Source organism: Mycteria americana, chromosome 2 (assembly GCF_035582795.1).
Source record: "Mycteria americana isolate JAX WOST 10 ecotype Jacksonville Zoo and Gardens chromosome 2, USCA_MyAme_1.0, whole genome shotgun sequence".
NCBI lineage: Eukaryota > Metazoa > Chordata > Aves > Ciconiiformes > Ciconiidae > Mycteria > Mycteria americana.
In genome coordinates, this window is record NC_134366.1 from 75330192 (window position 1) to 75343070 (window position 12879).

Below are 12879 nucleotides of genomic sequence, written 5' to 3' on the forward strand. Positions count from 1 at the left end.
CTCTTCAGCAACTGGTTGTTTATCTCTTGCATTACTTCAACAACATGGATTATGAATTATTCATCTACAGTATGAAATGGACAAATATGATACATTTCCCAGATTTCATAAAAGTTGAAACTGTGGTCGCAGAATAAAGGGATTACATTATGCAGAAGAAAAAATTGGGATCAGTATGAAGAAAACATTTCCTAACAAAGATACCTACTAAACAGCTGAAAAGGCCCTTGTGGGAAGAGGTGGAGGCCGCATCACTTGAGATATTTAAAACCAGTCTAGACAAAGCATTCATCTCTACAGGGGCAGAGGAAAAGGATGAAATGACTTATTAGGCTTTTTTCTACCCATCTCTGATTTCTATGATTTAATACATTTTTAAAAATGCAAACCACATTTGTATAACACAAGCAAGAGGCAGAAATACAATAAAAGGATTTTTAGTTGTGGTGTTGCCCAACACAATGAAACTTGATTTAAAATGAAATTTATGCTAGCAATTCAGACTGCAAGATGACTTCTCTTTGTTTAAGATCTAGCACTGAAAGCGTTGCTATTGCCACACATGTCTCTAAAAAGATGATTTATCATCCCCAGACTAGGGATTTATTCTCTGTGTGAGAACTCTTTATAAACTGTGATGGTTCAACTTTTGACAAGGGGAGCTGATGCAAAAGGCAGGATGGTGCTTTACGGAAAAGCAGTGGAGTAGAGGGTTTGTGCCTAAGGCCTGACAGACTTATAAGCTCCCTCAGGAATCTCCAGCGCTAAATATTTACTGCTGTCACTCAAAGGATATAATCTAATCTGCTAGTATGAAAGTAAAAGTAGACTCTCAGAACTGTCTCTTTCCATCTTAAAATGATTTCAAAATTCTCAGTTCTTCTTCTTCCCCCTGTTTTTTTTCTTATCCTTGAAGGCACTGCTCTATTTAAAATAAAGCGCACTGTCTTGCTTTTGTAGAAATATGAAGAAATCCAGAAAGAAACCCTGAGAAACCTTATGATAGTTAAAATGAGCCTGTTTAAGAGTGGAACACTGTGGATGTTTTACTACACCCATCATCCATGCAGGAAGATGAAATCATGACGTACAACTGCTGTACAACAAATCAAGACGCACGACTGAAGTGAACTGTCACAGAGGTAATGCAGGGGAGGGTGTCGATTCATGGTGGTCCTCAGGCTTGGGACAGCCTCTCACTAGTTTTGAACCAGCCAAGACAAGGCAGGATGTAGCCACATGTTTTCCTTGCTTTGACATCAAAACTATTTTAACAACCTGCTGCCATTTCCCCTCTGCACCCTGTTCACTCTTGCATCCTGGCTCCTATTTGCCACCTTTTCAGTAGCAATCTTGTGCTGGACTGAGCTGCAAACTCAGTGTTGTAGAAAAGGTTGTTTCATTTCAAAATACTGTTTACCCACAGTTCCATATAGCCTCGTCCCAGCAGAGGGGGCAGAAAAGTAATGGGGAAAAGTGAGATGAATCTACCCCTGGAACTGGTTAGAATTAGGAAAAACAATGGTTCTGGACCCTAATAACAAGGAACTCCCTCAAACACAACATCATCCACCTTCCTGTGAACCTCCTCAGTTCCCCTTCCTCTGGGTGAAGTGATGAGTAGCCATTCAGCTAGAAAGCTGTGTTTTCCTGTACTGTACTTGTCTATTTGGCTGTGTGCTGCTGGACTTATCTGTATCTTCAGGTAATGAAGTCCATTGGGAAGAGGGCCTATTTTCGGATACATCGTAAAATGCTGGTAACCCTGAAGTTTGCCAATAGTGTTACCAGGACAAGAGTTCGCCTATTTTAAGTGTTTTACATTAGCATATACAGTTTTGCAGGCATATAATCAATATAGTAGGACAAAGCTCACAATGCAGCTAAATCAAAGACATCAGCCCTTATTTTGGTCAATCCTGTTTGAAAGATTGTAGCTTTAAATAGTTAACATAATAGAGGGAATATGCCCAAATCTAAGGATCTCTTTAAATTATAAAGTTCAATAGTTTGCCATTTGGAAAGTAAAAATACTCAACTGTAGCTACTACTAGCAGTAGCAAATGACTTTTAATTACCAAATGAATTTTAAAACCCAGAGGGGTCAGTATGAAAAACATTAAGCTCTGTTTGCAGCAGCTGTACCCCAAACTCCTTATTTAAAACACAGCCCCTTTGTCCCAGGCATAGACCCCTCTCCGCTTTGCACAGCTTCTCAGCCACAGCCCACCCCCAGCCCCAAGGCCCTACATCCTGTTTATGAACCCACAGGCCCTGCTTTCCATGTAACCCACTCTCTGTTAATTGCCCTTTAGGCTCTGGGCTCAGGTCACATTTGCAGGAGAGCTTCATCCCTCACTGAGTCCCGCTCAGAGGATCCTTCCTATGTTGTGCCCCGCAACTACTACTGCATCGTCCTGCCCCAGCCCTCCGGGGATACCACTATATCATACTGTAAACGAGCAGCCGGTGAGGATACGGTCCGCATCGATAGGATAAGCAGAAATTAAAACCAAAAAAAAAATCTAATTGGGACTAAACTAATCCTGTAGTAATGAATTTATAACACTTTGTACCTGGTTGAGTCGCATGTCCGGGCAAAGCAGGAATAATATCCTACTGAAAGGGAATTGCCTTGGTGTGCAGGCAGTATTTTACGACCACAGGAGCCATTACTCTCCAAGGAGAGAAAAAAGTCACAGAAAGGGAAGGAAATGCAGGCAGGCAGGTATGCAGGACTTGATTCTAGCCCCATTTACACTAACTTCAGTAGAGTTATTCCGCTGCAGAGGACACGAGAGTTTTCAGTTCTAAGTCTCAAGGATAGTGGAGAATAAATATAATGAAAGAGTAATACCTGGAGTTCTTCTAGTCTCAGTCACACAGCAAATACATTCTCCACAAATAATTGAGATTTAGACCTCCTAGCAATTCTCAGTGGTCATATTATAAGTCATATAGGAATTTTATGAGACCAAAGCTGTAATAACATGCTCTGGCTGAGCGGCAGAATAGCTATACAATCAATATGTTTTTGCGCGCTCGCATTTTTGAGTGGATTAGTATTGCAGCACAGTCTAAAATAACAGCATAAATTTAATGGGCTGGCAGTCTTAAAAGTACTGAAGTATAATAACAGGTGTATTTATTTGTGCTGTGATGTGTAACTGATACCACTGTAATCCTGCCGAGATTAGGCTCTGTTTTAAAACAGAGTACAAAATACCTGGTGCTGGAGCTACGATAATCAACTGAAAATCAAAAGGAAAAGACAACAGGTAGCACTGTAGACATGTTGTGCAGAGGTAATACATATTTGTCACACATTTGCAAAACCTACTTCCTCTATTAGCCAGCCCTTTATTAGAGACACTATATTCAGACAAATTGAACAAATCCTAAAACATATAAATCCCTAACACTACAAATACATCTTTTTTCCAAAGTTATGAAGTACTATAAAACCACACAGGTTTCTATTTTTCTTGCTTTTTGACATGATTGTTGTTGGATACTTAAAATTTATGAGTTCATAGATGAGTCAAACTTTGCAGTATACCAGAACTGGAGATGATACCTCTTCTAACTATATGTGCTTTACCACAAACATTTAAAACAATTACTTAGGAATAGTCATTTCTAGGAATTCTGAAAATATTTTAGTTATTATTTTTATCAAGTCATTACAGAAAAGTCTGAGACATTTCCTTTAATCATTCAGTACATAGCTCCATAACTCCATACACTTGAAAACTATAATTTCACTATAGGTTTTCTTCTTACATATGTGTCTATATGTACATACACACACATATATGTGCACTATTATAAAATGAGTGTCAAGAAAAGCATGACCTTTACATTTCCACATTTGTCCCTACGTTTGCAATAGAAATGAGACTGTAAATACCACCTGTGCCATCTACAAAAATTGGACCAGCTTGACTTCAAATCCTCTTGACAGACACAACAACCACTTATGCTCTGCTTTTCCCATCGGCATTTTTCATTCTTACCAAAGTCAGTTTGCTCTAAGAATATATTGTTAGGCCATACATTCACTCTTCAAGCAATAAACCCCTCTCCCTCTTACACTGCCTCGAAATCACTAAATCTTGTGCCTGTCCCAAAAGCCATAGTTGCACTGCTAAACTCCTTCATCTCAGTTTTTACCCCGCTGTGCACAGGAAAATGAGTTTGCAACTGTGGTGTTGACTAGACCTAGTTATACACATAAACATTAAATATTTCTTATTTTTGTGCTCTTCCAGTAGTTCAAAAAGTAGCCTAAACCATGCAACATACAAGCAAGCCTTACAGGGCCTGACTCTATTTGTGGAATGGTAAATCATCAGTAATTCCTCTGAACTCAACTAATCAAGACATGCTAATTGCCACATCTAGAGTGCCATCAACTCACAATAGTGACAGAGGGAGTTCAGGGTGTTAAACATCTTGAAGGACTACTTGTTAAACAGAAACCTTCCCAAAGTCACAGTACCTCCTTACAATGCTCATTCTGTGAACTCTGAAAGCAAAAAACCCCCGGTTAACCATTTCAGCTTTTCTCTGAAATTTGTATTAGTGATTGAAGGTCCATTTCCTAATGGTTGGGAATAAAAGTCTATCTTGATACCTAAAATCACATAAGCCAAAATCTCCAGTGTAGCTACCACAGAGTAGACGTGCATGAAGTTGCTCAGGCCATTTGTTATGAGGACTAAAGGGTTGGAAACATGGTGTGGTGTGGAAATGCTGGGAGGGAGGATAAGCATAACAAAACATAGCTAGAGAAGTCTGCAGAGCTCTGAACCCTCAAAGGGAAGCCTAAGGTGTATGCACACTGAAATAAGTGCACCTAGAGAAGAGCAAACGTGTGGCTGGGTCCCTGGAAGTACTCATTAGCAGGAGTATCTCAGAAGGAGCTGCAACTATATGACAAGTAAAGTGGGCTTCTGTTTGGGGAAAGTGTTTTGGAGACATGTTTTTAGCATGGTGAAAAAAAGATTCCTCATGTTGCAGAATGCAAAAAATCTGTAACTATTGGCCTCCCACAAATATTTTTGCTATAACAAGAACTGAAAAAAAGCAATGGTAGCTTGTCTTATTCTTCTTATAATATTAACTAACAAAGTGATTTCATTTGCTATAAATGATAATGAATGATAAATAACAGATATTCCAAAGCATGAGATTCTTTGGATGAAGAGATGCTGTACTTTGACCTGGAAGGTGCCTGTTATACTAATTTCTTCTAGGGTGGATCCTGCAGCCTTGACTGACATGATGAAGCCAATAGAAAGCAAAGGGCTACTCATTTGAATAGTGGCAGCAGCAGCAGGCACCAAGTTTGGCAATTTTGCTTTATCCCTTGCTACAACTCAGCCTTTTAAAAATCAGCATGTAAATTTTATTTCCATTATTTAGCTTAAAAAAAGGAGGCAGGGGGTTCAAATCAAGTAGCAAAAAAGGACCATATAACTAGGGCCACTGTTTCCATTTAGTGGGATAGACAACAATAAGAATAAATAAGAATACAAAGACAGAATAATCAACTATGCTACACATGTGGCAATACATCTTATTTTACTGTATTTGTTATCAAGATGACATGCAGTCTAGAACTTCATGGCAAACACACTGGCAAAAGCCATAAACCATGAGAATAACAAGGCTTGAAGGAACGAGGCTTACAAAGACAACCCCAAGGGTGACTTTCTTAGATACTAGTAAATAAATCCCTAAAGGCAAGGAACTAAAATACAGCAACCCTAGCAACCACACTAGCACCCGAATTGAGGTCTGGAAGAGCAAAGATGTGCAGTTCCACACTGTCCAGTTGTGGGACACAGTTGCAACAGAGTCAAAACTCGTAGGCCTGTAAAATTCCACCACGGGGGTTGAGTTCAGAGTCTGGGGACTTTCTCTTTGTACTTCCATGATTGTTATAACCAGGCAATTAGAAGAGGTGTGAGAAGGGCTAACCAGAGATGCCAACCTTTTGGGAGTCAGCAACAGTTCTGTTGGGTTGTCTGGTAGGCACTTCTTTCCCTTTCCCGCACAAGCTAAATTCAGAAGGATGTTGTTGTCATCAGGAAGACTACTAACCTCATCATCTGGCAGGCATGTTTCAAACCTGCAAAATGGGCATACTATGACTCCTTGCGGGGAATCACCGAAGTCTATGATCTTGCAAAGGCATTTGGCACATACTCTGTGACAACACTCCAGCACTTTCGGTTTTCTCTGTCGCAGGTTATAGCGGTTGTAACAGATCTTGCACTCAAGCTCATCTGAGCTCTGGGTCTCCATAGACTCCTCTGGTAGTTGACTGGTCATTTCTTCTGATGGTTTTTAGACTTGCAGAAAGAGGAGTTAAGGGACTAAGAGGTCACTCAGGCTTATTTTAGAACCTTTTCCTGATGATCATGTCACCCATCTCAAACAGGAAAAGAGGAGATGACGTTGTCAAAAAGCATCAGTAGGCGTCATCCATTTTCAGCTTCTGCTAGGGATTGTGCACTGCACGTCCTTTACTCTGAGCCAGGAATCCATCTGAAAAAGATGATGTGGAATTTTTGTGGAAGAAAAGAAAAGAAAAAGCTGTAGCAGGTGAAATTTGCAAGTTCCACTTTTTACAAGCTTAGCTTCCTTTGCTAAAAATACCTCTCAGGTAGTTTTTTTTCTGTGGCATATGGGGCCTACATAGCAGTCATGCTGATAAAACTTAGTATCACGCTGCATGCATTTGTTTTAGACTTGTAACTTTGACTGGCTCAGCCCATGAAGTTCTCAGCAGAAGCTGCAATCTAATCATTGATCTGTGACTATTTGTGTAAACCCTGGTTTCCTAAGAAAATGAAACCTGACCCCTGAAGATTTTTGTCTTTCTCAGTAACTTGTGAATCTGCTGTCCAATTTCAAACAAATCAGCAGAGGGGCAGCAGTACTAAGTTTCTAAAAAAGTAGTGAACACTGGCAGTCGGGTAGAGGAGAGGGAGAGGTATTTATAACAACTGCCATTTATCCTGGAAGGCAGTGGTCAGCCAGCACGCACCCAGCCTCTGCTCTGAACAGGCAGCATGCTGCCTGTTGCTCAGCCAGAGAAGAGGGAAACACAGGGGGAAGCTGGTGATACTCTGGGGAAATAAAGAATTTTGGGGAGTAGAGTGGGTATGGAAGAGGGCTGGGGTTACTGTAAAGAGTTATGTGGGGACCCAGGTCAAATTTGGAAAAGGTCAGGCTTTATTAATTTTGCTGCTTGTGGAACAGCTCATTTCTCGGTCTCCACCTAGCTGCTGAACACAAAAATGAGGGTTCTTTAGCTTGCAACAAATGTCTCCTTTAATGTGTGGATGCTAGGGTGAAGGCTACTGTGTCTCTCAAGGGCATTCGCCAGATGCACTGGCTTTCAAGTGTTTCATGGCTTCGACAGCTGTTTCACACCTCAGCTAAGGAGAGGGTGGCATACTTGCACCACTGTACTCCCATTCTGCGCAGTGTTTTTGCCACCAGACCCATCAGCCTTGCTTAAACAAACGTATTGTCATATTTTGTAACTGTGCATTTTCACGCCTTCAGGAAACAGTCCATGTATTATACACAAAACATTAACCAGGACTATGTACTCTGGGGACCAATAATTACCAGCATTTACAAAACCAGCTCTAGCTGCCAGAAGATAAAAACCTCTTCCAGATTCAGGCATATGCTTGCTCACAGAGATGGGTGTGGTATCGCATTTTGCAGGCTTTCAAACTCATTCCTTCACTGCTAGAGTAGCAAGGAACTTGCCACAGTCAAGCGATGGGGGTCAGCACTTGTGTCCTGCTGCCTCTTGCATTATCAGTAAATATCAGGCACACGGAATATGAAAAAGTGGTCTATTTCAATAAACTTGTTTCTTGACTATTAGTTTTAGTAAATGTTTGATTCCTTTCCCTTTTCCTTGGGAAGTTTTTACGCACTCCTAGCATTCAGATCTTTGTCCTTTTTTTGAGAACAAGGCAGGAAGTTCTGTCTTTTAAGCAATGTGCTCCTTCTGTCAGTACATTTTACCTGCCAACCATCAGGTACAGTAAAGTCTCTTGTTCCTACCATGCTTTAAGGATTTTCCATTCTCTCTCTCTCAACTTTCTGCACAATATAGCTTCTGTAAGTAACATAATTTCTAAAACTCACCTGGATTTTAAAACAAAGATGTTATACTTCAGACAATGGAGTAATGAAAAAAACATGACAACATAGTGAAGAAAAAACCCATATTTCTCTAAGAATTTATAACAGATATGGCCCCTTCTTCATTCAGTTGTCTTAACTTTTTTCCTGCCTCTTCCAACTTATTTCTTTAGTGCTTTAAAAGTTTTCATCTCTGCCTTCCTGTTGTTCTTATTATTTGTACTGTGACTATATTTGTGGTGCATTCCGTTAGGCAAGACAAACACAAGAAGGTTGATACATAATTTTCAGAGTGTACAAGCTAAATATCTTATAAGAGACAAAAAGTACACCTTTTACCAATATTATAACCTATCCTTTATCCTTTGTTACACTGTGTGCTTCCTTATTCATTTCTACTAGTCTTTTTATTTCACTCTAAATATCATCTTCTAGATGACTTTTAGGCATATATAAATGTCATGAGATGCTAACTTTCCAAAGGATGAAGAAACCACAAAATGGACCTAAAAAAGTGAAATGCCAGCCTACAGGAAGGCAAAGCACCACTGAAAAGTTAAGAAGCCAAACAAAACAAGTGATTGTTTTGAACTTTTACATCTTGAGTATCATTCATCTTCTGTACCTGAGGTGAATTAGGATTACTAACATGTTCATGCTTCACAGCTAAGGCTGGCGAACGTTGTCCTATGACAGAAAACTAGATTTCTGATTAAACAAAAATCTTCCCAGAAAATGTGTCTGCTTCTTACGGAAAATTGTGACCTTTCTCTGAAAACTCACAAGTACAAAATGTTTGTATTTTAGTGTTTATCTTTCTAATTAATATTTCCAGGTTTGCACAAAAAACAGCCCACTTTCCAACCAATTCTATTCAGACATGGATCACTTCTGCCTGAATCAGTTTTCAAACTGAAAGTATTTTCCTGATTCTATCCCCTTTAAGTGGCCAAATTTAGCATTAATACAAGGAATAACAAGTCCCTGGGACTAGCAATGTCCCAATTGCTAAATTGGGACCATCAGCTTCATTTCCAGAACACAATGATCCTCCTTATGTGGTTTCTGTCATGAGCTATTCTACAAATTATTTTCAAACTTTTTTTAAAATGTACTGTACAAGAAAAAGCTACTTTCATAATCTTTCTCTCTTCACAGAGTCTCTTCAAAACATATCCATCAGTAATAAAACATCATTGATTGTTTTTTCTTTGACTAAGTTTAGATGTTGAATTTCTCCTTATGCATTCTAGCGTGATTACTGCTTACTACTATTCTTCATTTATACATCTGTGGCCAGCAGGAGTAGGGAAGTGATCCCCCTGTACTCAGCACTGGTGAGGCCACACCTTGAATACTGTGTTCAGTTTTGGGCCCCTCACTACAAGAGAGACATTGAGGGGCTGGAGCGTGTCCAGAGAAGGGCAAGGAAGCTGGTGCAGGGTCTGCAGCACAAGGCTTGTGAGGAGCGGCTGAGGGAACTGGGGTTGTTTAGCCTGGAGAAAAAGAGGCTGAGGGGAGACCTTATCGCTCTCTACAACTACCTGAAAGGAGGTTGTGGAGAGGTGGGGGTCGGTCTCTTCTCCCAGGTAACAAGTGATAGGACGAGAGGAAATGGCCTCAAGTTGCACCAGGGGAGGTTTAGATTGGATATTAGGAAATTTTACTTCACCAAAAGGGCTGTCAAGCATTGGAACAGGCTGCCCAGGGAAGTGGTTGAGTCACCATCCCTGGAGGTATTTAAAAGACGTTTGGATGTGGTGCTTGGGACATGGTTTAGTGGTGGACCTGGAAGTGTGAGGTTAACAGTTGGACTTGATGATCTTAAAGGTGTTTTCCAACCTGAATGATTCTATGGGTTTTCCTTTGAAAATTAAAATGTAATCACTAATTCCTACTAATTCTAGTCATACATTTTTCACCTTCTCAGCTCTATGGTGGTTTTAGATGCTTCCTCTGTCTTTTTTGCTGTCCTGATTTATTGGGGAATTTTCTATTTTTCCTTCTCAATACCCACTTTCCTGCTCATTTTTTTCCTCTGCTGAAAACTGACACCTTTCTGAGCTTAATTAATGCTGCCCTGCTATTATGTATACCACTGATACTAAAAAGCTCTCCAATCAGAGACTTATTAAAAATATAAGAAAACTGAGGATTTTAAAGAAATTTGACTTCAGATTAGCCCTATTTCTTGAGAAGTATGGCCAGCTACTCCTTCAAGCAACTTCTACTCTATGTCAAAGATTTTCTAGCTTGTCTTCTGCATGTATCCCAGGTGGGTATTTACTGGAAGCAGGCAGAATAAGTAATTAAAGTAGGGAATAGATTAACTGCTGCCCCTCTGAATCCTGGTCCCCACCAAAAAGGTGGCAATTCATGTACCTTTGCTTGCTGTGTGTTGAAAGCAAAAGAAGCTGCAATACCACACAGAAAAAAGGGATTGTGTCTGTGTGTTCGCATTTTGTCCTCTTCTCTTTGAGCCACTTTTTTATGATGCCATGAGAAGGTATGTCCCTATTATATGGTCCAATACTCCATTAATGTTTGGGCTTTTTTAAATATTGGGCTGCAATCTGCATGTCATTTCTGACCTTGACATCCAGAGGGCAGTCAAATAAAAACTCCTAAATGCAAATCCTATGATGAGTCTAACCTCTTTCACTTCAAGTACAAAATTGCTATTGACTTGAGATCAAAGTGAGGTCCCATGTCTATTTTTAAAGCACTGTGTTTATTTTTATTAATTCTGATATTTGTAATGACTAAACTACTCCTTATGTCCAGTTTTCCACTTGAGCTTATTTATTTTTAGATAGAGGTGTCTCACCTGCTTGTTTGATACCATTAGACACAAGTTGTAACTAGGGAAATTTCAATTAGGTATTAGGAATAAAAATTTTACACAAGGTGTTCAAACACTGGAACAGGTGCCAAGAGAGGTGGAAATGAAATCTCCAACCTTACAGATATTGAAAACTTGACTGGATACAACCTTGGTCAGGACACTCTACCTTGGAATTTGGCCCTGCTTTGGGCAAAGGGGACTGGAGCCTTGCTGGAGATTCCTTCCAACCCAAATTATTCTATGATTCTATGTTTCACTATCCTGAACTCACTTTATGTGGTCTGTTTGAGAAGCTTTGTCCCTTACTGAATAAGGAATCAGGCTGATAGTTCCTTATGTAGCTAAACATCTCTCCTAGATTATAATTCGTTAATCTAATATATGTATTCCTCTTTACAAGAAAGCCTAGACACCTTCTGCTATTCTGTCTTCCATAGAACCTATCTGATGGGATCAACACAATCCAACTGCAGAACTTTTCATTCCTGTGTCTATTATGTAGCGCATAGCCGCTTTCCAAACAAAATATAAACTACTAGACACGTACAATGATAACAGCATCCACTGCAGTTTATCCAAGAACAAGCACATCTGTTATACTACGACAAGCACGTGTCTTTTGTAAGAGTTCTAAGCACTGCAGGACTGAATCCATCATTCCTATTCATGTCATGTTCCTGCTGCTGCTTGAGCTCTGACTCCCTCTCTTCCCCTTCCCGGTGCCACCTGTCCTGTACCTTGCAGACTCCTCTACCTGACCCTTTTACTAGAAAGGGAGAAAAGCTGAAGACAGAGAGGTATCTTCTGGATGGCAGATCATCACCGGCAGTCCCCACAGTGCTCCAGCTGACTGCTGGAGGGCACTCCCAGAAGCAGGGGGAATATCTTGCCTTGAGAGCAAGAGGAGGCCACCCACAGAACCAGACTGAATAAATAATAGCAAGATCTTGTGTGCACCCCGAGGCATGGCCAGACAGAGTGCAATGGACTACACCAGCCCGAATAGGCCACTGTCAATCAATCAGTTTTCTACTAATCACTGCTGGGTTGCAGACTGCAGATTACAGGCTTTCATCCCAGGCATAGAAAGAAAGGTGAATGGGTTGTGCAACATGTTATGGCCCCTCTTTGCACTCATCTGTCAAACACTGCGTAGACAAAGTGTTCTTATGAGAGGCCAGAAGCAATTAGTTGTAGATGAAACTCTCAATATTGGAGTTCAGGCATGCTGACAGGGCAAAGTAGATGGGAAATTTGTGCTTCTCCTCCCTAATGAAAGATCATCCTTTACCAAACCAACCTTTTATCATCCATCTCTCACACTTTTTTTCTGTGAAGGGAATCTGCCAATATTTCACATATAATCTAAAACAAATACATGAGGTCACTAATTAACTTCCATAAGATATCATCCATGGAGCTACCCAACCTGCGATATTTTCAAAAGTTTTTAAAGTTTCCTCTAAATGCAAGCCAAGCGTATTTAGGGAATAAGAGAAGGAAAAAATATATAGAGATAAATAAATACAGAGAAACTTACTTTCCAAGAAAAAGAACTTCTTGCAAAGGTTCACTTGCAGGGAACACAAGAAATGCCTATTCTCCACACAGGCAAAAACTGGTAGAAAGGAGGGAAACAAAATTAGTAGAGCAGGAATACAGCTGGGAGACTTTTCAGTCTGTTTTCTCTGAAAGAGAGGAAGTAGTCCAACTTCACTAGTTTGGATGGAAATACCCATATGTTAAGATTTCTGTTTAGACAAATATATTGAGTAAATCCCATTTACTAAAATTATTTCTGTAAAATAATCCAACGTTATCTTTACAGATCTGTTGTTGATTTTAAGCCTCTTTCA

At 40.0% G+C, this 12879-nt stretch overlaps 1 protein-coding gene across 1 annotated transcript; it reads right to left on the minus strand.

The window, feature by feature from the left end:
• Window positions 1–5450: 5450 nt before the first annotated feature.
• Window positions 5451–12586, minus strand: RNF182 (ring finger protein 182). Its single transcript, XM_075495617.1, has 2 exons — window positions 12564–12586; window positions 5451–6555 (listed from the first exon to the last, which is right to left on the minus strand). The coding sequence occupies exon 2, from the start codon at window positions 6337–6339 to the stop codon at window positions 5602–5604; it is 738 nt and encodes a 245-aa protein (XP_075351732.1). The 5' UTR covers window positions 6340–6555; window positions 12564–12586; the 3' UTR covers window positions 5451–5601.
• Window positions 12587–12879: the final 293 nt, after the last annotated feature.

Bases quoted from the DNA above. Each gene is read 5' to 3' on its own strand.
- RNF182 (XM_075495617.1), bottom strand. From the start codon at position 6,339: ATGACCAGTCAACTACCAGAGGAGTCTATGGAGACCCAGAGCTCAGAT.